Source organism: Monodelphis domestica, chromosome 3 (genome assembly GCF_027887165.1).
Source record: "Monodelphis domestica isolate mMonDom1 chromosome 3, mMonDom1.pri, whole genome shotgun sequence".
Taxonomy (NCBI): domain Eukaryota; kingdom Metazoa; phylum Chordata; class Mammalia; order Didelphimorphia; family Didelphidae; genus Monodelphis; species Monodelphis domestica.
The window spans coordinates 87,208,507-87,235,595 of NC_077229.1; the positions used below are offsets into that span (position 1 = coordinate 87,208,507).

The 27,089-nt window shown below is 36.7% G+C and overlaps 1 protein-coding gene across 22 annotated transcripts in view; it reads right to left on the reverse strand.

Moving 5' to 3' along the window:
- Positions 1–27,089, reverse strand: part of PIP5K1C (phosphatidylinositol-4-phosphate 5-kinase type 1 gamma) — a 155,893-nt gene that overhangs the window by 109,713 nt on the left and 19,091 nt on the right. For 6 of the 22 annotated variants that reach the window (XR_465760.2, XM_007489162.3, XM_007489164.2 and 3 more), the window contains exon 2: positions 3,937–4,017. The exons of 9 other annotated variants lie outside the window; for them this stretch is intronic. Coding sequence is in view for 10 of the 13 variants with exons in the window: in XM_007489162.3 (XP_007489224.1) it covers positions 3,937–4,017 (81 nt within the window). In the remaining 3 variants the exon portion in view is untranslated. Of the gene's footprint in view, positions 1–975; positions 3,891–3,936; positions 4,018–4,113; positions 4,143–5,982; positions 6,027–6,166; positions 6,323–9,164; positions 10,970–27,089 lie in introns of those variants that run through there. 7 more of the 22 variants (XM_056822407.1, XM_056822397.1, XM_056822398.1 and 4 more) reach the window with 6 other exon arrangements.

Here is a 27,089-nt window from a genome sequence, read left to right on the forward strand (position 1 = left end):
CCAATAAGATCAGGAGTGAAACAAGGATGCCCATTATCACTGCTATTATTTAACATTGTACTAGAAACACTAGCAGTAGCAATTAGAGAAAAAGAAATTGAAGGTATTACAATTGGCAATGAGGAGACCAAGCTATCATTCTTTGTATGACGGTCTACTTAAAGAGTCCTAGAGGATCAACTAAAAAGCTAGTGGAAATAATCAACAACTTTAGCAAAGCTGCAGGATACAAAATAGCATTTCTATATATATCCAACACATCTCAGCTGCAAGAATTGGAAAGAGAAATTCTATTTAAAATCACCCAAGACAATATATAATACTTAGGAGTCTATCTGCCGAGACAAACATAGGAATTATATGAACACAACTACAAAACACTTTCCACACAATTAAAACTAGATCTAAATAATTGGAAAAACATCAACTGTTCATGGGTAGGATGAGCTAACATAATAAAAATGACCATCTTATCCAAACTTATTTACTTATTTAGTGCCATATCCATCAAACTACCAAAAAACATGTGAGATGCAGGAAGTGATGTAAAGAACGGTTTATATAGTTCGTGTCAATTCCTCTCTCCAGGTGCTCTCAGAAACGTTGGATTCTTTCAGCATTGGGAGCTCGTGGCAGTGTTCTTAGCATGCTTGATGAATGGTTTAGGCTGATGCCTCTTTTCTTTTACCTCTTAAAGGGCTATCCTCCTAGGAGACCCCTCATCTCAGAGGAGGCCTCATGGCTGGAAGAAGAGCTAGACTGAGAAGGCCCTTGGTCTAGACCTCTGAACTCCTATTGGCTTGCAAGAGAAGTCTTATACCCTTTCCTCTCAAGATCTCCTTCTTGATTTTCTTCCTTCTATTGTAATTAAACCACCATAAAAATCCCAAACTGACTGGAGTATTTCATTGGGATTGAATTTTAATCCCTGGCAACCACTAGTATAATATATTCAGTCAACAACCCTAAGTTTACCTTTAACACTGGTTGAGTCTCAACAAGAATCAAGTTAGGATTTTTCTTTGGTCTTCTCAGATATAAACCAATCTATAAAAACCACAATAGATATTCAATAGTATTTCCCAAGTTGGGAAAGGAAAATCCTAAGCTCCTTCAGATCTTTCCCTCAGACAGAGAGGCAAAGATGTTACCTCCTCCAGTCCAGAGTGTGTCTCTGCCAATTGCCAACTGCCAGAGAGTAACTGACATAGAAAATAACTGTCAGCAGTAACTGTCAGCAGTTGAAATTAACATGTTCTCTCAGCTCTGCTTCAAACTCCAATTCTTTTCTCAAGTCAGCCACTTTACTTCTTATCTCTAAACTAATAAAACAATGCTTATTTTCTAATATCATCATTACAATATGGATATATGATTTGGGGTTTGGGTTTTAAATGGCTGCTCTATTGCAAAAATTAATAATATGGAAATAGGTATAAATGATAACATTTGTATAACCCAATGGAAGTGCTTATTGGCTCTGAGAAGGAGGAGGGAAGAGGGGAAGAAAAGAAAATGAATCATGTAAATATAGAAAAATATTTTTAAAAAATAAAAATAAAGAGTTTAAATGACTCTGCCACTTGCTATGCAGACAAGTGGCTTTACTCCTTTGAACCTCAGTTTCCTTGTCTACAAAACTGGAATAATATCTGCTTCACCCATCTAGACCATTTTATCCCAAAGCACAGCATAAGACTTTTATGTCAAATGCTTTGCTAAAATTTCATTTTATCTACAACATCTGCCTTCTGATCTACCTGTGTGGTACTCCTATCAAAAGAGGAAAATGGGTTAGTTTGACAGGACCTATGTTTTACAAAGCCATGTCAGATTTTAATGGTTACTACTTTGCTAAGTGCTCACAAAATATCCCTTTAATAATATGTACTAGAATTCTGCTTTGAACAGATCATTGCTTTATAATTTTTGCAGACTATCTCCTGCCTAAGGGGTGTAAAAAAGAAAAAGGAGGTTGGCATTTGCATTTCTTTAGTCCTAGAAGGTATTTCTACTTCTAAGAATTTTCAAATTTCATCCTCTAGCTCAGCAATCCTCTTTTATAGGATGTTTCATACCACAGGATATGGTTTCTTCAGGCCTGGTGACAAAAGTCATTGAGAGTAGGTTAAATAACAGTTGTCCAATTATATCCTCATTTATATTGGGTTTCCAGTCCCTAATGAATTTTTTTCTCCTATCCTTTCCAATAGAAGGACCATAGTGAATAAAAGAAGATGAAAAACCCCAAAATCCAAGTTGAGTAATTCAACTTTTTCACTGAAAAGCATTACTATCAGTGCACAAGGTCCTAGCTGTTGGTATGTTTTCTTGCCCAAATATAGCTTAAAGAACAAAATCCTTTTGGTTGCCTTAACATCTATCAACAGCCTCGGGTCAAAACTCAGGTTTCTTGAGACTTCCATTTCCTAGTTGGAAATTATCTTTCTTTTGACCTGACACAATAATAACAACACCTAACATCTACCTGTAACTTTAAGGTAGGCACAGCAATTTACATATATTACCTTATTAAGCTCAGTCTCAGGCCCTCTCTCTTTCCTGTCTATACTAGAAGTTCTTAACTTTTTTTGTGTTTTATGGACCCTTTTGGTAGACTGGTGAAGTCTATGATCCCTGTCTCAAAATACGTTTGAAAAAATAAAGACATAATTTTTTTCCCTCTGAAAACTTTCCAGAGACCCTTCTAAGGGAGGTTCTTTAGGCCCCAGGAAAAGAACCTGTTATGTTCACCACTTTTAATCAACGACTTAGGTAAAAATGAAGACAATATACTTTAAAATTTTGCAGATGACAAGAGACTGAAGGGGGTAGTACCAATAGACTTAGGATCCAGATCCAGAAAGGTTTTGGCAGTCCATGATCACAATTTGGCTCTTGTGGTTTCAATTATTTCTTTGCAGCTGAATCCCAGATTATACATAAAGATCCATATGATCTTCATTAGACTACACATACAGAGAGAAGAGATCACACATCTATATAGTATGAAATCCCTCATTACTACAATATCTTACTGCTGTCCTAGGTTTATGATTTTCTCCAAACTTCTCACCTAATTTGTCCTTTCATTCCAGTGGTATATCTGTACAACATAACTTCTTGGTTAAAATAGAGACCTTTGAAGCTCTGGGCTTTATTGCTGGTTGGATTCTTAGATACAATATCCTTTGAATTACTGTTTAAAAAATTCTCTTTTTTGCTAATCTTCCTTCATTGGAGGAACTCTAATGGAGAGTTCTCTATAGAACTAAACTTGTCATCTATGTAAAGATGATACTGTTTTGATGAGACCTCAGAGACAGTGTGCAAAGGAAGGCAGAGCTCAGGGCAACAACTACACAAAAGGGGTAGGAGATGAAGGAGATGATGATTTTGCAAAAGAGACTGACAAGCAGTTAGAGAAAGGAAAAGTAGGAGAGAGAAGTTTCATGGAAAGAAGGGAAAAAAAACAATTATAGAGGAGAAGATGGTAGGTGGTATTGAGAGCCTTTGATAAAGTATTATATGAACCTCCAAATCCCATTCGTAGACAATTATCTTCTTAGCCCTTCCCACGTCTCCTTTTATTTTTACCAATCTCCTACTTTTTAGTCAGCATTAATAAAGAAAACACCACTTGTGACCCTAAAGTTTTTAGTTTGTTTTTTAACAGATCTTCAAAATCCTTAGTAATACTTTCTAGTTCCGTAGTACCATTTATCTCCCACATGAATCATCAAAAGTGAGTAATGGTTGTCAGATCTGACAGTTCTTGAGAGATTCTATTACATTTCAGACATATTTTGGGAAACAATAGACCACTGTGATTTGTATTTGGTCAAAAAATAATTGTCTTGGTACCCCCCTTCAGTAACAAGTATCCAATCACCATATGTTATCTTTTTTTCTCTCTACTATCTGATGCTCTCTTACCTATTGGTAGTTTGTTTGAGGCCATTTCTTCCCTCTTTGAAGAATAAGTAATCACTTCCTTCTGAGATGGTCTTTGTTTCTCTGAAAGATGTGAGATTTAAGATGGAAAAATAATAACATATACTCTTCTTGTTTCATCTTGTGTTTTTTAATCTCTAGAACTTCTATTTCCTTTACCTTGTTGAAGTTTGGACTTTCTGGTCTCACTTGAGGTTGAGCATTATTTATTTAGCAAAGGGAAGCAAACATACAAAGTCATAAGACACAAGAGGACAAGAAAAGTAAAATTATCTAGTTATATCTACACCCTACCACTGATCTCTAGAATTTCCCCCTCTATTTTCCTGTATTGAAGGACTCTCTAGCCAGTTTCCCCCCCTCCCCACTCCCAACTCACAAATTATTTTTCAAAGTAAATATAAAAGGACAAGGGACTATACATGCTTATCTACATTTTCCTATGTTCAATCAAACACAAGGTAATACAGCTAAACCTCAGCTATGTCCAGAGTGTATAGTTATGCTCTCCTTGACTCATGTCTCAGTGAGGTGCATTTTATTTATTTTTTTATTTTATTTAATTAGTCAATTTAGAATATTTTTCCTTGGTTACAAGAGTCATGTTCTTTCCCTCCTCTGCCCCCACCCCCTCCCATAGCCGACTCGCAATTCCACTGGGTTTTACATGTGTCCTTGATCAAAACCTATTTCCATATTGTTGATGTTTACACTAGGATGATCATTTATAGTCTATATCCCCAATCATATCCCCATCAACTCATGTGATCAAGCAGTTGTTTTTCTTCTGTGTTTCTGCTCCCACAGTTCTTTCTTTGGATGTAGATAGTGTATCTTTCTCATAAGTCCCTCTGAATTGTTCTGGATCATTGAATTGTTACTACTAGAGAAGTCCATTACATTTTATTGTATCACAGTGTACCAGTCTCTGTGTACAATGTTCTCTTGATTCTGCTCCTTTCACTCTGCATCAATTTTTGGAGGTCATTCCAGTTCATATAGAATTCCTCCAGTTCATTATTCCTTTGAGCACAATAGTATTCCATCACCAACATATACCACAATTTGTTCAGCCCTTCCCCAATCGAAGGGCATCCCTTCATTTTCCAATTTTTTACCACCACAAAGAGCACAGCTATGAATATTTTTGTACACGTCTTTTTCCTTATTAAGTGAGGTGCATTTTAGCAGTTTCCCTATTTGAGAGAAACATGGAAGCTCAAAGGCATTAGGATTCTGTGACCACTGACTACTAGGATCCCATGTTCTTTGACCCAGGTATTCCAGAGAGGATGAGTGTTTCCAGAAGGTGTTGTCAAGGACACAGACTCACTGATGACCAGCCAGTTTGTATCCTAAAACTTCAGTCAATTCACAGTAAAAACCATTGTACAATACTCTAAGATAAACAAGCAAATACAGACATACATAAAGAAAGCTCCCAGTAATAAAATTCCTTAGAATTTTCCTTGCCAAGAAAAAGAGCTTTGAATTTAGAATCAGAAGGCCAGGGTTCAAATCTTAGCTCTTCTTCCTATGATTTGTATAACTTCAAATAAGGCACTCTTCCATCTGATCATCAGTTTCTATGTGTAAAATAAGAGGCTAAACTATATATATATATACTACAGCACTTGTGTATTAGAACATCAATCTTTAGGCCCCTTTCCAGGTTTGACATCCTATGATCTTATAAGGAATTGGCATCTTGTGTCTTGTTTCTATCCCCTTTTAATATTCTCTGCTTAAAGGGGCAAAACTACGAAATCCTATTTTATTATGAATCCCATAGACATCTGCTTAAAATTGGGAGAACAGCTGATATTCTGTTTTATAGTTACTGGTAGCAGCTTCTGTCCAACTCCCCACAACGGTCCTGTCTCCCTTATTGTGGAAACCAAGGGTTTCAAAATCTGGGAGGAAAAGATACTGAGAGTGTGTCTATTTCTTTAGTACACACAACACTATAGGGTATGATCATTAGAATGCCTTTTCCACATAGATTTTATTTAAAAATTTTGGATTTACCATTAGCTTCCTCTTCTGGTGTCTTCATATGATGTGGAAGTTACCTTGAAACATTTTAAAATATTACAATAAATTCCATATATACCCCTTCTCCTTAACCCCAAAGAGGGTTTTCATGCAACAAAGAAACCATTAAGAAAAACCAACTACCCCAGCAATTAAATATACAACATTGCATACTCACAGTCCTTTCCAACGAAAGAAAGGTGATGTTTTCCCTCACTTCCTCTTTGGGCCAATATTTGACTTGAGTTACTGAATGTTATTCTAGTGGGGTACCAGCCCCACAGACAGGTCAAGATGAAAAAGCTGGGATAACTTCAAGAAAATGTCTGTTGTGCTAGGATCAGATTAACAGGGAGGCTCATCAAAACAAGGCTCGTTGATGACTTTTTTCCATTCTATTCCAATTTTATGCTGACAACTCCCGTATCTACTTTTTGGCCCTAACCTCTCTGCTTACCTCCAGTCTGGCATCTCCAACTGTCTTTCAGACATCTTGAACTACAAGACTAATAGACACCTTAAATTCAACATGTCTGAAACAGAACTCATCTTTGCCCTTTAAAATGCCTCTGCACAGGAGTAAAAACACTGATGAAAAGCAACTGCTTGACTGCTGGGGTGGAGGGGATATGACTGAGGACAGACTCAAAATGAACACTCTAATGCAGATACCAACAACATGGAAATGGGTTCGAATCAAGAACACATGTGATACCCAGTGAAATCGTGCGTTGGCTATGGGAGAGGTGGTGGGAGGGGGAGGGAAGAAAAGAAAATGATCTTTGTTTCCAATGAATAATGTTTGGAAATGACCAAATAAAATAATGTTAAAAAAAAGTAAAAATAAAATAAAATAAAATGCCTCTGCACTGAGGGCACCACCACTCTCTCCCAGTCTCCCAACCTAGTTGTCATCCTCAATCCCTCACTATCTCTCACCCCCACACACACCTCCATGTCCAACACGGTGCCAAAGCTTGTTAATTTCACCTTTGCAACATAACTTCCATAAAATTCTCTTCTTTCCTCTGACACTGTCACCACTTTAGTGTGGGCCCTCAAAATTTCACACTTTATTACAATACTTTTTTTATTACAATAGCCTGCTGGTGGATCTGCCTGCCTCAATTCTTTCTGAGCTTCAATTACTTCTCCACTTAGCCACCAAAGTGGTTTTCTTAAGTACAGACCCAACATCTCACTCTTTTACTCAATAAAATCTGGAAGCTCCCTATCACCTCCACAATTAAATACAAAATCTTCTAGCATTCGAAGCCCTTCCTAACCAGACTCTCTTCCCCTAACCTTTTCAATCTTCTTACATCTACTCTCTGTCATGTAGTCTTTGATATTGACCTTCATACTGTTCTTAGAATAAGACACTCCATCACTTGGCTCAGGGCATTTCTGCCCCTTGATTTCCCTGGTTTCCTTCAAGTATCAGCTAAAATCAAACTTTCTACATGAAACCTTTCCCAATCCCTTTTAATTCCAGCATTTCCTCTGTGTTAATTACTTCTTGTTTATCATAAATGTGTGTGTGTATACATGTATATATATATAAATACAGATATAGTGACATAGTATGATATCAGAGGCTTAATAAATGCTTTTTGACTGACTGAATGAGTCATAAGACATAAAGGGATTACAATATTGATGGAGATCACACAAAAGGGAAAAAAGGTATCGTTTACTACCTGGGCATCTTCTCATAGACATACTCATAGACCTAAGTACTTCCCTTAATATCCAGCCCTGGCCCATTCCTGTCTTAGAAGAAGCAAGACAGGCTTATGAGATGCTCCTGATAACTAACTGAACATATGTTTCCTAATGACTAAATGAGTTGGTTTTATTTACAAGGCTATTCATAATCTTGATAAAATGTCATTTTAAATTAAATTATAAGGGGCAGAGTCAAGATGGCGACTTAGAAGCAGGAAAAGTCTATTCCTCTGTGAAAACCTTTCCATACCAATCAAAAAAACAAAGCACTTCAAGGGGGACAGAAAACCAAATCCAACAAGAAGACAGAGCTTCGGGACCCTCTTGCTCAATTCAACTCAAAAGGTCTGCAGAGAAGGTTGAATTCTCAGGTTTAAGGAAAAAAAAGAAGTTCCTAGTGCCCCTCCCCCACCTACTGTGTTGAAACTTCTGTGGTTGGTGGAATCTCAGGGTGAGGGGTCCAACAGGGACAGAGTGCCTTGCTACCATAACTAAACAAAGCTCAGGGCTCTGACCACAACTGGCAAGGAGGCAGCTAGAGGGGAGAAGCAAAGAAGTGGGCAGGCTGGTTAAAGCCTTCAGCCACCACACCTCCATCTTAGGCCTCTGCCTCTGGAGATTTTGGCCTTAGGGGCACATTCAGCTCTGTAGATCAGCTCAACAGGCTTAATCCAGTTTATCAACAATGCAGAGAAGAAGCCTCTAGAGGGAAGAAGGGCTCAGTCTCATGGAGCTGACAGAAAACTGGAGGAGCAAGGATGCAGAGTGGATGCAAATAAAGCTGAATCCTTGGGTATAAGGGAAAGATCCAATACTACTTCCCCACTTACTTCTCTGAGACTCATGATAGGAATTTGGCTAACTGTGATTCCAGGGAGAAGGTTGTATCTGCAACAGAATACCATGGTACCACCACAGGAAGCTCAGGGCTCTGATGGGGCAGCTGGCAGGGAGGCGGCTGGCAGAAAGCAGTAGAGAGGAGGACTGAGGGTAACTGTCTTCAGTCTTCACACCGTCACTTTCACCTTCAGCTTCTGCTGGCAGCTGGGGAAGATCTAGCCTCATTGCACATTAATACAACTGGTCAGCTATATCAGCTTAATCTATTTAAATCAGCTGGGCAGAGAAGAAGCCCCTTCAGGGCAGAAAAGGCCAAACCCACAGATCCAGCAAATAAACAGAGGAGCAAGAACACAGCCAATAAGGAGGGGGAAAGAAAGAAAAAATAGGAGTAAACAACAGAAAAAGAAAAAGAAATTACAATTCACAGCTTGTATACAGGTAATGAACAACGAGCAAATGGAACAGAGGAGGACTAAGGAACACCAAGCAAAAACTCAGTAACTCCATCAGATTGGACCCAAGCACTGGAAGAACTCAAAACACAATTCAATAAATAATTAAGAGAGGTTGAAGAAAATAGGGAAAAGAACTTAAAAATAGATCACCTGGAAACAGAGGCACATGAACTAAAACAAGAAAATAGTATCCTAAAAGCCAAAATTGACCAGCTTGAAAATGAGGCTAAGAAGGTAAAAGATAAAAAACAATGACCTACAAAGAAAAATAGATCAAAAGGAAAAGGAGGTTCAAAATGTCAGGGATGAAATGCAGCCTTTAAAAATTAGAATCAAACAATTAGAAGCGAATGACCTCACAAGGCAGCAAGAATCTATAAAACAAAATCAAAAAGAATGTAAAAATTGAGGAAATTATGAAACACCTCATTGATAAAACAACAGACCTAGAAAATAGATCCAGGAGAGACAATTTAAGAATTATTGGACTACCAGAAAATCATGATCAAAGAAAAAGCCTGGACATTATTAAAACTGCCCTGATATTCTTGAACAAGAGGGTAAAGTAGAGATTGAAAGAATCCACAGATTACCACCTGCATTAAATTCCCAATTGACAACACCCAAGAATGTTATAGCCAAGTTCAAGACCTTCCAAACCAACAAAAAATATTACAAGCTGTGGAAAAAAATCCAGATATCATTGAGCCACAGTCAGGATTACACAGGACCTGGCTGCATCCATAGTGAAGGACTGGAAGGCATGGAATATAATATTTTGGAAAGCAAGGGAACTGGGTCTACAACCAAGAATCAACTACCCAGCAAAATTGACTATATTCTTGCAGGAGAAAGTATGGTCATTTAATAAAATAGAAAGATTTCCAAGCATTCCTGAAGAAAAGACCTGACTTAAACAGAACATTTGATGCCCAAACACAGAACAAGAGAATCACCAAAAGGTAATTAAGAAAGGAAAAATAAAATTAAGGCCCCAATGAGTTCAAATGATTTGTATTCCTACATGAAAAGATATTGGTAACTCTTAAAAACTGTTATCATGAGGAAGAGGGGAAGAAGTCTAATAAAATGGAAGGAAAAGATTTATGACAGGTCTTATGCTCACTGTAATTGGCTCAGAGAGGGAAGAACAGTCAGATCCATTGGGGCAGAGAATTATATTGTGCCCTATAGAGAAGTAGAAGGGTTATAAACAGGCTAGTAGGGAGGGGAGCAATACAAGGAAGAGAGAGGTTGGGGGGGTTATTTAAAAGGCAGTATAGTAAGAAAGGAATACTAAGAAAGGAGGGGGTGGGAAGGGGAGTAACATTAGGGAGGTGAAAGGGGGGAGGACTGACTAAAAGTGAAAAGTTGGAGGGCAAATAAGAGGGATAAGAGAAAAGGCAGAATCAAAGGAGGAAGTAAAAATGGAGGGGAGTAGAGAGACAGTAATCATAACTGTGAAAGTGAATGGGATTAACACACCCATAAAAAGGAAGCAGAGAGCAGAATGGATTAAAAACCAGAATCCTACCATATGTTGTCTACAAGAAACACACTTGAAGCAGGTAGACATACACAGGGTAAAGGTAAGATGGTGGAGCAGAATTTACTGGGCTGCAACTGAGGCAAAGAAGGCAGGAGTAGCAATTATGATCTCAGACAAAGTTAAAGCAAAAATAGATCTCATTAAAAGAGAAAAGGAAGGTAATTACATCATGATGAAAAGCAATATAAATAATGAAGAAATATCAGTCCTCAACATATAGGAACCAAATGGTACAGCATTCAGATTTCTAAAGGAGAAACTAAAGGAGATTAAGGAGGAAATAGATAGTAAAACCATACTGGTGGGGGACATCAATCTTCCCCTATCAGAACCAAATAAACCAGATAAATTGAGCCAAAAAAAATAAATAAGAAAGAAGGGAAGTGAATAAAATATTAGAAAAATTAGAGCTAATAAATATAAGAAGAAAAATAAAGAAGGACAAAAAGGAACAGCACATATACAAAAATTGACCATGAACGAGGGCATAAAAACATTGCAAACAAATTTAGGAAAGCAGATATATAATAAATGCAATTTTCCAGACCATAATGCAATAATAATCACAATCAATAAGGGCTTATGGAAAGGCAAATTTAAAATTAATAGGAAAGTAAATAATCTAATTCTTCAAAACTGGTGGATCAAAGAACAAATCAAAGAAACAATTACTGATTTCATTCAAAAGAATGACGAGGAAACAAATTATCAAAATCTATGGGATGCATCCAAATGCAGTACTCAGTGCTGGGAGCCATTAAGCCACGATGTCTTGACAAGATCACACGTGGTAAACAAGAGGTCACAGAGTGGCCCCTTGAGAAGATGTGATTGCTCACTCAGTCCCCTTGCATGACTTCTCTCATCAACATCCCTTACTAATGGGATTGGCCTGATTGTTATCCCCTCCCTAACCTCAGAAAGAATAATATAAGAGAAAAATACCTGTACTCTATTTCCCCAAAGAATCACCAAAAGATCAGACCCTCAAACCCAATCCGAAAAGATTACCATGGGTTAACTTTTACTTAGGTACACAATTCCCAGTAAAACCATAGCCACAAGCCAAGCCCAAAACTTTCCCAGTCACAGAAAGTTATTCTCCTGAAGTCAGCATACAAATCAATCATAAAGGCCCATACAAAATGTGCTGGTACACCAAGCTTCATGCCTCAGTGACTTGATTCTTCCCCTTGAGAAACTCCCTAGTAAACCCTGAAAAATGATCAGTCTAATAATAAATCTGAATTGTGTTCTCTATACCTCTCAACATCAATGTTATGATTGTTGAATTGTCTTTAAGAGTTTCTGATTATTTCTTTTTATTAAAAGTAATAAGTAATAAGTAAATTTCCTTGATTGTTTGTAAGCTCAAGCTCCTCATAGGGTAATGAGAAAATTAAGCCACCTGTGACAAAATCATTTATCTTAAGCAAGACCTTTATTCATCCTGTCAAAATCTGTAATCATAATACAAGAATATAGGATGTTAATCAAGTGATTTGTTAAAAGTTAATGTATCACTTTTCCAATTATCTTTATTTGATCATGTGTGTTAGGTAATGTGTCTCTGTGCCAAAAAAAAAATGGGTATATAATAAAGATCAGGCCTGGGGATCGTGGAGTAGCTACCAGATGCAAAGCATGTCCATGGCTGAATGGTATACACAGCTGTCTTCTGTGTGTTATTTTCTTGACTGACTGTTCACCACCTGCTGAGAACCCCTGGAGCCACAAGTGAGGCTGGACCCTGTTCTTGACAACTTGGGGGAATTTATATCCCTGAGTGCATATATCAACAAATCAGAGAGGGAAGAGGACAATGAATTGGGCATGCAACTTAAAAAATCAAGAGGAGAACAAATTAAAAATCCCCAGATAAAAACCAAATTGGAAATCCTATAAATCAAAGGAGACATCAATAAAATTGAAAGTAAAAGAACTATTAAACTAATAAATAAGACTAGGAGCTGGTACTTTGAAAAAACAAATAAAATTGACAAAATACTGGTTAACCTAATCAAAATAAAAGAAAGAAGGAAATCAAATTAACAGTATCAAAGATGAAAAGGGTGACCTTACCTCTAATGAAGTGGATATTACGGTAATTAGTAAGAGCTATTTCGTCCAAGTATGTGGCAATAAATATGACAATCTAGGTGAAATGGGTGAATATTCACAAAAATATAAACTGCCTAGATTAACAAAAGATGAAAAAGAATACATAAACAATACCATCTCAGAAAAAGAAATTGAACAAGCCATCAAGGAACTCTCTAAGAAAAAAATCACCAGGGCCTGATGGTTTCACAAGTGAATTCTATCAAACATTTAAAGAACAATGAATCCCAATGCTATACAAACTATTTGACAAAATAAGCAAAGAAGGAGTTTTACCAAATTCCTTTTATGACACAAATATGGTATTGATTCCGAAGTCAGGCAGGTCAAAAACAGAGAAAAAAACTATAGACCAATCTCCTTAATGAACATAGATGCAAAAATCTTAAATAAAATACTAGCAAAAAGACTACAGTAAGTTATCACAAGGATTATTCACCATGACCAGGTGAGATTTATACCAGGAATGCAAGGATGGTTTAATATTAGGAAAACCATCCGTATAATTGACCATATCAATAACCAAACCAACAGAAATCACATAATTATATCAACAGATGCAGAAAAAGCCTTTGACAAAATATAACACTTATTCCTATTGAAAACACTAGAAAGTATAGGAACAGATGGTCCTTTCCTAACTATAATAAACAGTATATATTTTAAAACATCAGCAAACATCATCTGCAATGGGATAAATTAGAAGCCTTCCCAATAAAATCAGGAATGAAACAAGGATGCCCATTATCACCTCTATTAAACAATGTACTAGAAATCCTAGTGGTAGCAATTAGAGAAGAAAAAGAAAAGGAAAATAAGCAATGAGGAAACTAAACTATCATTCTTTGCAGATGATAGGATGGTCTACTTAAAGAATCCTAAAGAGTCAACTAAAAAGCTAGTAGAAATAAACAACTTTAGCAAAGTTGCAGGATACAAAAGAAACCCAAGTAAATCATTAGCATTTCTATATATTTCTAACACAACTCAGCAGCAAGAGTTAGAAAGAGAAATTCCATTTAAAATCATCCTAGACAATATAAAATATTTAGGAATCTATCTGCCAAGACAAACACAGGAATTATATATGAACGCAACTACAAAACACTTTCCACACAATTAAAACTAGATCTAAATAATTGGAAAAACATTAATTGCTCATGGGTAGGATGAGCTAATGTTATAAAAATGACAATCCTATCAAAATTAATTTACTTATTCAGTTCCATACCTATCAAACTACCAAGAAACCTTTTTATAGAATTAGAAAAAAATTATAACAAAGTTCATTTGGAAGAACAAAAGATCAAGAATATCAAGGGATCTAATAAAAAAAAAGTGAAGGATGGTGGCCTAGCAGTACCAGATTTTAAACTGTACTATAAAGTGGTGATCTAAAAAACTATGTGGTACTGGCTAACAGACAGAAGGGAGGATCAATGGAATAGACTTGGAGTAAATTACCTCAGCAAGATAGTGTTTGATAAACCCAAAGATCCTAGCTTTGGGGACAAGAACCCACTATTTGACAAAAACTACTGGGAAAATTGGAAAACAGTTTGGGAGAGATTACGTTTATATCAGAATGGGTAAATAACTTAAATATAAAGGGGAAAATTATAAGTAAATTAGATGAACATAGAATAGTATACCTGTCAGACCTATGGGAAAGGAAAGATTTTTTATTTTTTTAAATTTTATTTAATTAGATGATTTAGAATAATTTCCCCTGGTTATAAGACTTATGATGTTCCTTTCCTCCCTCCCCTCTGCCCCCCTCCCATATCTGACACAATTCCACTGGGATTAACATGTACCATCGATCAAGACCCATTTCCTTATTATTAATTTTTGCACTAGGGTGATCTTTTAGAGTCTACTTTCCCAGTCATAGCCCCACCGACCCATGAGATCAAACAGTTGTTTTTCTTCTGTGTTTCTTTTCCCACAGTTCTTCTTCTGGATGTGGATAGTGTTCTTTCTCATATGTCCCTCCAAATAGTTATGGATAATTACATTGCTGCTAGTAGAGAAGTCCATTACATTTTATTTTACCACAGTTTATTCATCTCTGTGCATAATATTCTCCTGGTTCTGCTCTTTTCACTCTGCATGAATTCCTGGAGGTCATTTCAGTTCACATGGAATTCCTCCAGTTTATTATGAAAGGAAAGATTTTAAGACCAAGCAAGAGACAGTGAATATTATAAAATGTAAAATAAACAATTTTTATTAATTAAAATAAAAAAATTTGTGCACACAAAATCAATGCAATCAAAATTAGAAGGGAAGCAACAAATTGGGAAAAATCTTTGTAACAAAAAATGCTGACAAAGGTCTAATTTCTCAAATTTATAAGGAGGTAAGTCAATTGTACTAAAAATCAAGCCATTCCCCAATTGATAAATGGTTAAGGGGCATGAATAGGCAGTTTTCAGATAAAGATATCAAAACTATAAATAAGCACATGAATAAGTGTTCTACATCTGTCATAACTAGAGAAATACAAATCAAAACAACTCTGAGGGACCACTTCACACTTAGCAAATTGGCCAGTATAGCAGCAAAGGTAATAATAAACGTTGGTTGTGGCAAAATTGGGACAATAATGCATTGCTGATGGAGTTGTGAATTGATTCAACCATTCTGGAAGGCAATTTTATATTATGCCTAAAGGGCTTTAAAAGACTTCCTGCTCTTTGATCCAGCCATATCACTGCTAGGTTTGTATCCCAAAGAGATAATAGGGAAAAACATGTGTACAAAAATATTCATAGCTGTACTCTTTGTGGTGGCAAAAAAACTGGAAAATGAGGGGATGCCCTTCAATTGGGGAATGGGTGAATAAATTGTGGTATATGTTGGTGATGGAATACTATTGTGCTCAAAGGAATAATAAACTGGAGGAATTCCATGTGAACTGAAATGACCTCCAGGAATTGATGCAGAGTGAAAGGAGCAGAACCAGGAGAACATTGTACACAGACTGATACATTATAGCACAATTGAATGTAATGGACTTTTCTACTAGCAGAAATGCAATGATTCAGGACAATTCTGAGGGACTTATGATAAAGAACGCTATCCACATCTAGAGAAAGAACTGTGGAAGTAGAAACACATAAGGAAAACATATAATTGATCACATGGTTTGATGGGTATATGATTGGGGATGTTGACTTTGATCACTCTAATGCAAATATCAATGGTATAGAAATAGATTTTGAACAGTGATACATGTAAAACCCAGAGGAATTGCTTTTTGGCTCTGGGAGGCGGGGAGGAGGAAGGGAGAGAAAGAACATGAATCATGTAACAATGGAAAAATATTCTAAATTAATTAATCAATAAAATACTTGAAAATTTAAAATTAAAAAAGAAAGCAAGAAAGGCTTTGAATACAGACCCAGGAAAAATTGTGGCTCCCATAAGTATCATGGCCAACTTTGCTAAATTCATAGCAACTCATCACTAAGTTTTCTTCTGAATAGTGACATTTTTGGCTTCAGAACTCTCAAATTCCATCTTCTAAATTAGAGAAGGACTGAGACATAGGTTAATGAAGGTACTACATCTAGTAATACAAATCACAACAATTAGGTGAAGCTTTTATTACATATTTTATATAATTCATTAGGCACAGTGATTAGAATGGTTAGTCTGAAATCATGGAAGACTTGAATTCAAATCTGGCCTGAAACATGTAACCTTGGACTAGTCATAACCTCAGTCTCAGTTTCCTTAACAGTAAAGTGGAGATAAAAATAGCAATTACTTCCCAGGATTATTATAAGGGTCAAGAGAGATATTTGTAAAGCATTCAACAGCATTCATGACATATACCAGGTGACTGTTGTCATTTTAGTCATGTCCGATTCTTTGTGACCTCACTTGAGATGAATAAAAAAAATATGGCAAAAAAAACACACAAATTAAATTATACTGCTCACCTTCTAATGATAGGTAATCTGTTGCTCTAGCTTCAGGGAGATATGATTTGTATAACTAACACTTCAATGGGAGAAAAGACTATCTCAGAGAATCAATTTTTAAAAAGCATGAATTACAAAGAAGTCTGAATATAAAAGTACCATAACTAGTAGTGATGCTGAAACCCAAACCCCATCTTTTACTTCCATATTTTCCAAATCCAATAATATCTGAAGGCTTCTTATCTTACTCTGAAAAGTAGAGGGTGAAAACATATTATCTTGCTGTCTATCCTGTTGGCCTATTCCTAAGGAAAAAAATGAAACAACCCATGATTCAGAACCATAGGAGTTGAAACAGAAAGACAGACAGAAATATTTATTAAGAGCTTACTATGTTCTGGGTACTATGCTAAACATGGAGAATACACAAAGAAAGCCCCCATCCTCAAGAAGTTTTCATTCTAATGGGGGGAGATACATACAAACAAGTTGAAGGGAACAGGACAGGGGGAGATATATGGGAAGGAGTATAGAAGGTTCTCGTATCTGGGCAATGTCCAGAAGGCATCATGTACTGAACAAGGTTTGGAATGAGTATGATAATTGTGGATGCTTTCTCAAATGAAGGTTCAAGGTCAAACGTGCCAATCAGAGAAGATTGTAGGAGTGGTGGCATTCCTTGCCAATGTGAAGGACACTGGGGAGGAGTCCAGGGAGTCATGGGTTTAAACCAGGTTTGGAAAGAATGCTGCCTAATGTACAGGACTTTGGGTATCCAAGTTTAATTAATTCAGTTCAATTAAACATTTAATAAGCATCAACTATGCAAGGTACTAAGCCAGTCTCCCCACTGGGGACAATAGGGAAGTACATTCTATTTGGGGATGACAGAGCATGTAAAATATAGAGTAGGATATAATTTACTTCAATGATCATATATAAAGCACCCTTATGTGCAAGGTATTGGAGCTAGACAGATGAAAAAAATAAAACAGATCAGACCCTCAAGAAGCTTATATTTAGTAACCTGAGGAGGAGCATAATATGTCTACACCTTTGTTCTTTTTAGGAATTATACCTCTGGTCAGTCTTTTCTCCCATTGAACTCTTAAGTTATATAACTCCTATTCCCTGAGGCTAGAGTATAGAAGCTGGTATGGAGTACAGCAGCTTTCAGCACACCCAATTCGATAAGAGGACAAGAATCTTGAAATGAAACATGTAAGTTTGAGTTTGAATATCTGGTTAGAGAGAATTATGCAGAATAAAAGGTGCTTGGCACCTAACTTTGACTTGCTATCCACTCAGTTTCTCTACCAAGATGCAATTATGAACTTTATAATGCTTTCTAGTTGATATGAGGAAAAGTGAGAAACTACTAACAACTAAAAGGATTAAAGAAGGCATTAACAAGGGGACTGGAACCTGAGTTGGGCTTAGAGGACAAGCATTTTTAAAAGGTGGTGAAGATGAGCATAGAGTAATTTAGACATTGGATAGATGAATATAATGTTTGGAGGGAGGCAATGGAGTATTAAATAGCAGGTAGCCTGGAAATGGCTGGTAGAGTTTATGAAAGGGAGTAATAAGAAATAAGACTGAAAAGTAGGAATATGGCAATTAAAGAGTCTTAAATGAAAGGCAAAGGAATCTGCATTTTATCCTAGAGGCATTGGGGGGAAGCCACTGAAGGCTTCTGAGCTGGGGAGTGACATGGTAAAGCTGTGCCTTAGGAATATTATATTGGCAGTTATGTGGGAAATGGATAAGAAATAAGAGCTACTGGAAACAGGTCTATCAAAATTAGGAGGCTCTTACAGTAGTTTAATACAAGGGGTGATGAACTTGGCTATAGTTATGTATGTTTGGAGACAAGAATGAAATTAAGACATTGTAAAGGTAGGATCAATAATATTTGGTGAATGATTGGAAATAAGGAGAGAGGAAGAAGGAAGATTTAAAGAAGTTACAAACATGAATAACAGGGAGATTGGCCATGCCTTCAACAGAAACAGGGAAGCTTGGATGTAGTGTACATTTAGAGGAAGAGATGATGAGTTACATTTTGGACATGTTGAAGAAGTATGCTGTGGGTTGCTGTCATCTATGTAAAAAGGATACTTTGAACCTAGAGAAGCTAACGAGACTCTCAAGGGGTGGTGTATAGAAAGAGAAGATAAGACAGAGTTCTGGAAGGAGACAAAAGAAGATTCTGAGAAGGAGCAGTTAGAGAGAGGAGAACCAGAAGGCAGCAGTGCCACTTAAACCAAGTGAGGAAAGAATATATGAGAGGGTAGTAGACAGTATTGAAAACCTCAGTGAGATCAAAGAAGAAAAAAGAATGAGACATCACTGGATAGAGTAGTTGAGGATTACTGGTAACCTTAAGAGAGAGTAGTTTCAGTTAAATGGTGGGAATGGAACCCAATTTACAAAAAAGGCTGAGAAGTGAGTGGGTAGTAAAGATCAAGAATCATCAAGTATAAATGATTCTTCCCATGAGAAAACTAGGAATACAAGAGACATCAAAATCTCTACAAGAATATGAGGAAGACCTGAGGACAACTGGAACTGGGAAGTGTGAGAAGAAGGTAGAGAACAAAATGGGAGATGTTATTAAAGTTTAAAAAGAAGAAAAAAAAGAAGAAAGAGACTAGGAATGGGTTAGCTACATCCAACTGTTATTACAATTGCTATGGTGTTTAATTTTTCATCTTGAACCCTTGATAATGTTCTTGTATCCTCTCACAATCTTAGTAAAGGTATAATTGGCATTACAAAATAAGAAAAGAAAATGGATGGAGTATAGGAAGTAAGTTATAAGTCAAAATGAATCTATATGTTTTTCTTAGAAACTGAGTGTTTAGCATGCATGGTATGAAGAGTTAATCTAGGCTTGGAAAAGCCTGGGTTCAAAGTCTCTAATAGAGAAAGGGGAAGGAAAAAGCATTTATTAAGCCAGGAACTGTGGTCAGTACTTTACAAATATCTCATTTGATTCTCTGAATCATTTTACAGAAGAAGAAACTGAAATAGAGGTTCAATGACTTGCCTAGAGTCATACAGTTATTTAAGTATGTGAGGCTGGATTTGAATTCAAATTTTCCTAACTCTTAATGCAGTTCTCTATTCAGAACTATGCTACCTAGCTGCTTCTTTAAAAAAAAAAAAGGTAATAGTCGCTATTCTATAGCACTTTGAGGTTTTCACATGTCTTTAAAGCATGTGTTAATTATATAATTTGATGCTCACCACCTCTAGCATGTAGATATCACTATTATCCTCACATTACAAATGAAGAATCTGAGGCTGAGAGGTTTGTGACTTGCCCAGGGTCACACAGCTAAGTGTTTGAGTCTGGATTTTCAACTCAGGTGTTCCTGATTCTAGACCTAATGCTTTATCTACTAACCCTTCTAGTTGCCTAATACTATGTGTCAAACTATGGGCACTGAGTTTGAGTTTCCTCATCTGTAAAAGGAGCATAACAACATTATCATTAACTGACATTTATACAGTATGTTAAGATTTGCAAAGTCTTTAATATTCACATCTAATTTCATTTTCACACTAGCCCATTTTACAAATGAGGAAATTCACAGCCTATGGGCACAATGAGGTGAAAAGAATCAAACATTTTACCCAGGGTCACAGAACTAGGAAATGAGGCAGTATTGAAACCCAGGTCATTTTGAGTATGAGTATAGAATTTTATCCAGTACTTGGAAATACTTTTCTCTGAGGTCTGGGAGGATCCAAGGCAAATGTATTTAAAAAGCATTTTGTAGCCTTTCAAGTGCCATGTCAATGTCAACTGTTATGATTCACATTTAGAAGGGATTAGCAAAATTAACAATAAGTATATATGACTAAGACAATCCTTTATACGGTCTTTCTTCTAATTAATCCATGCTCTTAGTTGCAAGTGGTCTTTCAAATGATATCTACCAGTTAAGAGCTACGTTAGCAGAAAAACCAAGAGGCTTCAGACATGGAGTTTGCTTCTTGAAAAGGAACCCTGTCTTCTGGGCCACATAAAAATGGAAGGCTCAACTAGATGATCTTTTAAAGTTTCTGCTAATTCTGACATTCTATTTCTATGTTCTGAGGTGCCTTCCAACTCTTAACATTCAATTTAGATAGTTTAAGGAAAGCAATAAAATGATGTGCTACTTTCTAGGGTAGGGATTTCCAAGAAGTCATAGTCTTTCTCCTTTGAAAAGTACATATCAGGGGCATCCCCCCAATCCCTTGTACACCATCTTGTACAAATTAAATTAAAATGCTTTACGAGGAAAAAAAAAACCTCTGGTAATGTTTACCAGTAATTTTAACTTGGCTGAGATATCTCAAAAAAGGCAGCATCAATTCATTGCTTAGATCTAACTCTTATAGATCTGGCCTCTAAAAGGCAGAAAAGCATTATGCTTTCATTCCATATGCAATATCTCTTGATAAAATAAATAGTAGCACTTTTTTGGGTGGTGTTGAGGGTTTGACAAAGTATTATGGGAAGCAGGGAATGAACATCTATGTCTTCACCCTGTGAGATAGAACTGAGGCAAGAAGTATTATGATTGCTAGAAGGGACAGTAATCATTTAATAAAATTCCATTTCATAAATGAAAAATACGATTAAAGACTCACCATGTTTGAATTGGAAGAGCCCCTAGAACATAAGAGTTCATATTTATGTAGTTCTGTAAGGTTTATAAAGCATTTCAACAGCCCTGTAATGTTGGTGGCAAAGCTATCATTCCCATCTTATAGATGAAAAACCTGAGACACAGAGACAGAAAATGACTTGCCCCAAGGTCACTGAGCTAGCAAGTGGAAGAGGGAAGTCTAGGGCTTGGTGCCCCGATTCATAATGAAATACTTATTCCATTCTTCCACATATTCTTGAAGCTTGTTATAATCAAGACTATGAGTGGGCAGGAGGTCATCTGTTTTTAATTCTGACATATGGAGAACTTGGAAAGTTGTCAACATACAGGAGATGACAGAAGTATCTCTCCATTTTTGCTTCATTGCATCCCTGGTTCTCCTGAAACTCACAGCATTGAGACTCTCAAGTAATGTGTACCAATACATTAAACCGTATATATTCTAATTTACTGAGAATAACTGAAGGGAACTTTTAATATTGGAGTTTTTTATTTTATTTATTTATTTGGTCATTTCCAAACATTATTCATTGGAGTTCTTTTTAAAGGAGAAAGAAAATCATTAGGATAAAACTCTGCTTGCTTTTGAGTTCCTGTGGGAAACTGGATGACAGCATCAAGTCACTTGCATCCTTGGTAAAGGTGGGGTAGTGGAAAGAACATTAGAATCTAGTGTCAGATGCCTTTTCTTAAATTCTGGCTCCACCACTTATTTACCTCCTCTGTGACCTTGGCCATCTTTATAGCTGGCTATAATATAAGCTCCCCAAGATCAGCAAGCATGAATTAGGTAGAGGTACTAAATGGTTGTGGCTGTTGTCATCTTCTCTCATGGCAAATCCATGGGAGAAGAGAAGTTCAATTATCAATTCTACACAGATGATTCCCAATTTTACATGGGATCCATTTTGACCTAGAAAACCACAAATTAACATTATCTATCTTGCATAATATTTTTATTTTGTTTAATATTTCCCAATTGCATTTTAATATGGCTCAGTACTACCATAAATATTTTTGTCCCTATCAGTCCTTCTCTCTCCTTCTTCCCTTTGAATGATATGCTTAGTACAGAAATGAGATTACTTGGTTAAAGGACAAGCTCAACTTAGTGACTTTATTTTTCAAAAGGACTAGATCAATTCACAGGTTCATTATTGCATTCATGCAGTTGTCCTGCAGCCCCTCTAAAATTTATCCTTTTCCTCTTTAGTCAGGCTTGCCAATCCAATGGGTATAACATAAAAACTTTAGTTATTTTTATTTGCATTTCTCTTATCATTAGTGACTAAGTAAATATATACTAAGATCTTGCTATGTGTCAAGTCCTGTGGAATGTAGTAGAAACACAAAGAAGAAAAATGATATGATTTTCACCTTCTAAAAGATTATAGACCAATAGCGGATATAACATGTATACAAATAATCATGATATAGGTATACTAGGGAGAAAGAGTCAAATAGGATTTATGAGAAAGTTTGAGAAGGATAGATCACTTTTCACGTGGATGGATAGTCAAGGATTCTTTGAGAACATTGATTCCTGAGTGAGCTCTTAGGGAAAGCGAAGTTTCACCAGGTAGCAGGCATTGAGGTTGAGCTAAGTAATGAAGGAAGGCTATAAAGGGCAGAACAATATTGGGAAAGCACTAATAAGTACTCTAGATTGACTAAATTAGAGAGTGCTTAAAGGAGATTCACATTAAACAGAGATGATAAGTTGGAGTCAAATCAGAGGGCATTGAATGCCAAGCTAATGAATTTTTTTGGTTTTGTCTATAAAAGATATGATGGCTAGGATGACCTCTGAGGTTCCTTAAACCTCTGATTATAGATATCAATGAAATTATGAGACTTGGTCACATCTCAGAAAATGAAAAATGAACTTTGGTGGCAAAGGGAGTATTCCTACAAGATCACTCAAGATGAGTCAAAACCATAATGCATAAAAGGGGAATTCCAGCTGCTCATCTGTCCACATTCTGACTCAAATAATAAGGGGCAGGCCTACATAAACTGGGAAACCACAACTGTCTAATAGCAAGAGTCCATGCCTGATGATGTGGTGAAGGCCTTACCTCAAAGATTCGAAGGCATTTGAGACAGTGTGTTCAGGAAGGCTTTTGGTGCTCAAATATTTTTCCCTTTCATTTCTGGAAATGCTTTCTTTCTAATGGACACTGATGCCAGCACTATAGCACTGACACTTATAAAGGAGAGCCTCTGAGCTCATGACACCCTAAGTCTTGTATTTTCACCAATAACCTTCAGTAATCCCTTAAGCTTTATGCCATTTATTTTCTGCACTACTCGCTGGACAATCTGTCTATGTGTCTTACTACAATGTTTTAGATCTTTGTTATATATCCCCACTTGACTGTAAATCTGTGTACAGACACTACTTTTTACTAGTAGTTATCAGTCAATGGATGGGGAGGTAGGAAGAATGAGAAAGAACATGGATAATGGGAAGAAATGAAGATATGGTGGTAGAGACACTAGTTTAAAAAAAATGGAAGAATAGCAACAGTGGAAGGAGGAAGACCATTCTAGAATAAGCACATTTGGTCTCATTTCTCATAGCTGAACCTTTTCTCATAATGTTTCCCTGTTCTCTCTCTTCTCCATCTATTAATATCTCATATATCCTCTGAACTCCAGTTTTATATCCTTTTCAAAAAATCTTCCCTGACTATCTCAGATCACAGAAAACTCTCCTTCCCATGAAATATGGATAATGAAATCCACTGAAGTTGTGTGAGCAGGGAGATGATGAAAGATGGTACTTTAAGAAATTGAATTATTTGCACATTGCAGGAGTCATGAGAAGATTGGCATGCTAATATCTCCTGTTGTCTCATACAAATGCACTCTGTGGCATTAATCTGTATCATTTATATATCTATAGATAACTCAATCACTTGTTCACTAATTTTTGTATCTCTGATAGTTATAAATTCCAGAAAGCTATCTAGCAGAGGAGTAGGCAATCTCAGGAATTGCTTAATTCCTTGTTACAGGAATTCTTCAAGTAGATAAAAGGATAATAATGATAATAAAGGTAATAAACCACCACTACCTCATATTTGCAGTTAGTTGGCTTAGTACATAAGAGTTATTTCATTTTGTATTTCTCTAATCAAATAGTGATTTAGAGCATTTTTTCATGTGATCCTGGGCTTAACTTCTGTCTGCCTCAGTTACCTCAACTCCAGAGTGATAATAATAACAGCAGCTATCTTACTAGGGTTGTTGTGAGGATCAAAAGAGATAATAAAATGCTTAATATAATGCCTGGCATAGTGTTATATAAATTATAGGCACCATTATTATGCCCTTCATAATTTACAAATGCTTGCTTCATAACAGCCTTGTGAGGGAGAAAGTTTAAGTTAACTGTATTTGATGGATGAAGAAACCTAGGCTTAATAAGTATGGTATGGTGGGAAAGATGCTGGTCTTGGAGTAGGGAGATGGGTTCAAGTCCAGATTATAAATTTATCTGCCTCCAAGCTTTAGTTTTTAGAAAAGTGGGATCATACTTTAGCTGTCTACCTTATAGGATTGTTGTGAGGAGGTAGTTTTATAAGCTGTATGGCACTATGTAAGTGTGAGTTATATATAACTGGTCCAAAGTCAGAGCTATTAGGTATCAGAGCTCTAACAGGAACCCGGCTCTTCTAACCACCGATCAGATATAGGGATTATACTAGATGACCTCTGATGTCTCTTTTACTTCTAAGATTCTATAACTTTATGTCTTCTCTCAGTATATTTATTTCTTTTTAAATTCCTAGCATAATGTAAGTGCTTGATAAATGGTACTTGAATGAGAATTTTTATACTCTCCTTGCCCAGGGGCAATGTACATTGTCTCTCCTGACCAGACTCTGAATTATTTGTGGGCAAGAACTTCTATGACTCTTGAATTTGGAATCTATTCTAAGGGAACCACCAACCAATCCCACCCAGGCAGTATGTGTATGGTGACAATGCACCTCTTAAACCAGATGTTCATAGAGTTTCTGCAGTATATTCAGCACTACAAATTCCACTTTGAAGATCACAAGCTGTTTTAAGACCAATGTGCTAAGTTCCTTGGCCCAATTTTCTTCCAGATGTATTTTTAATTTCTGACAGTCTTGGAAATAGATTCTGAAATTATAAGAATCATTTAATCAGTCTGCATTTAGCTGTGTCTTGTATCAGCATCTTCAACTGACCCAATGTATCCACTGTGAGATGGGCACATGCTGGGCAATAGGCCAAGGAGGCAATTGTTAATGTTGATTACTCATTCTCTTGGCCAGAACTAGGGGCATAGAATCAGAATGCAAAGGGATATTAGATGTTTTCTACTTCAATTTGTATCTGTAATCTCTTTTATACAGCATCCTTGAGAAAGTCACTCCAGGAGAGCAAACACACTAGGGACAGATGCATATTTTCTACCCACTTCTCCTTCTTTAGAAAAGAGACCTAATAGTTTCAACCTAGCAGAGAGCAGTTACATTGAGCTTGCTGTATCAATTCAATACAAAAATATATGAAGCACCTATAATGTGTGTAGTACTGTATACTAGGCATTAGGGATGGAAAAATGAAATTGGATCATGAGCTCCTTGAAGGAACTAGCACACCAAAGTGGCTTCCTAAAGAGACTTAGATCTTTCCAGCAAACAATGACAATGTTGATTTTCTACAAACTCAACACCAACTAGACAAGACATTCCCATTTTTCTCCAACAGCATTGCTGAGTTGTATTTATTAACACAATTTCATGCCTGGAATAAAAGGCTATAGTGGATTGAAAATGCATAACAGAATGCTGATGAAAGTTACCTAGTTCCTTGAAGAAGGAAGTATAGGGGAGCAGGATTCAATCTGTGGTCCTGGCCTCATCAGAAAACCTGACCAGCTAATAGAACATAAGTTTCCTGGGAGAAGGAACTGACTTTGGAGCACCAATGCCTAGCACACTGTAGGTCCTTCATCAATGTTTTTTGAATGGTCGTTTCTACAGGCATCTAGCCACATATGACCACAAGAACCTTCTGCAGATAAAGTAAGACTGCTTTGTAATTCACAGAACTTGTTAGGTTCTGTGTGGCTTTGATGTCAAATTATTTGCCATGCCACGTACCCCTGCAAGAGATGCAGTAGTCAGTTACCCTGTCTAGCAGAAGGGAAATAAAAAACCTACCAAGTTTCTACTATTTCTCTTTCTTCTCCTTCTAAGCTACCCTTCAGCAAACCATAGATACTCGGCAGGCTTTTGCCTTAATGATTTTTTTCCAGTCAATCATCATCCCTGGCCACCCCTCCCCTCAAGTACTTTTTTTTTAAACCCTTACCTTCTGTCTTAGAATCAGTACTGTGTATTGGTTCCAAGGCAGAAGAGTGGTTAAGAGCTAGGTAATGGGGGTTAAGTGATTTGCCCAGGGTCACACAGCTGGGAAGTGTCTGAGGCCAGATTTGAACCTAGGACCATCCCATCTCAATCCACTGAACTACCAAGCTACGCCCCCCCCCCCCCCCAAGTACTTTTAAAGAGGTCTATAGTGGCAGCTAAGCTGAATTCATGAGCAATCTTTTGCAGGGTATTTAAGAGGCCAGTGGATGAGCCAGCCTTAGCAGGGTACTTGGCATCACCTAACAGCTTTGGCAAATATACCTCTCTGAACTAGTATTTCTTCCTCTAGAATGAATGAAATTATCTCCCCTCTTGGCTTCTCCACTATTTTATACTGCTCCTATAGAGAAAGTCAAAGGCTGTGCTATTTTGGTTAAAGTGGACATGAAAAT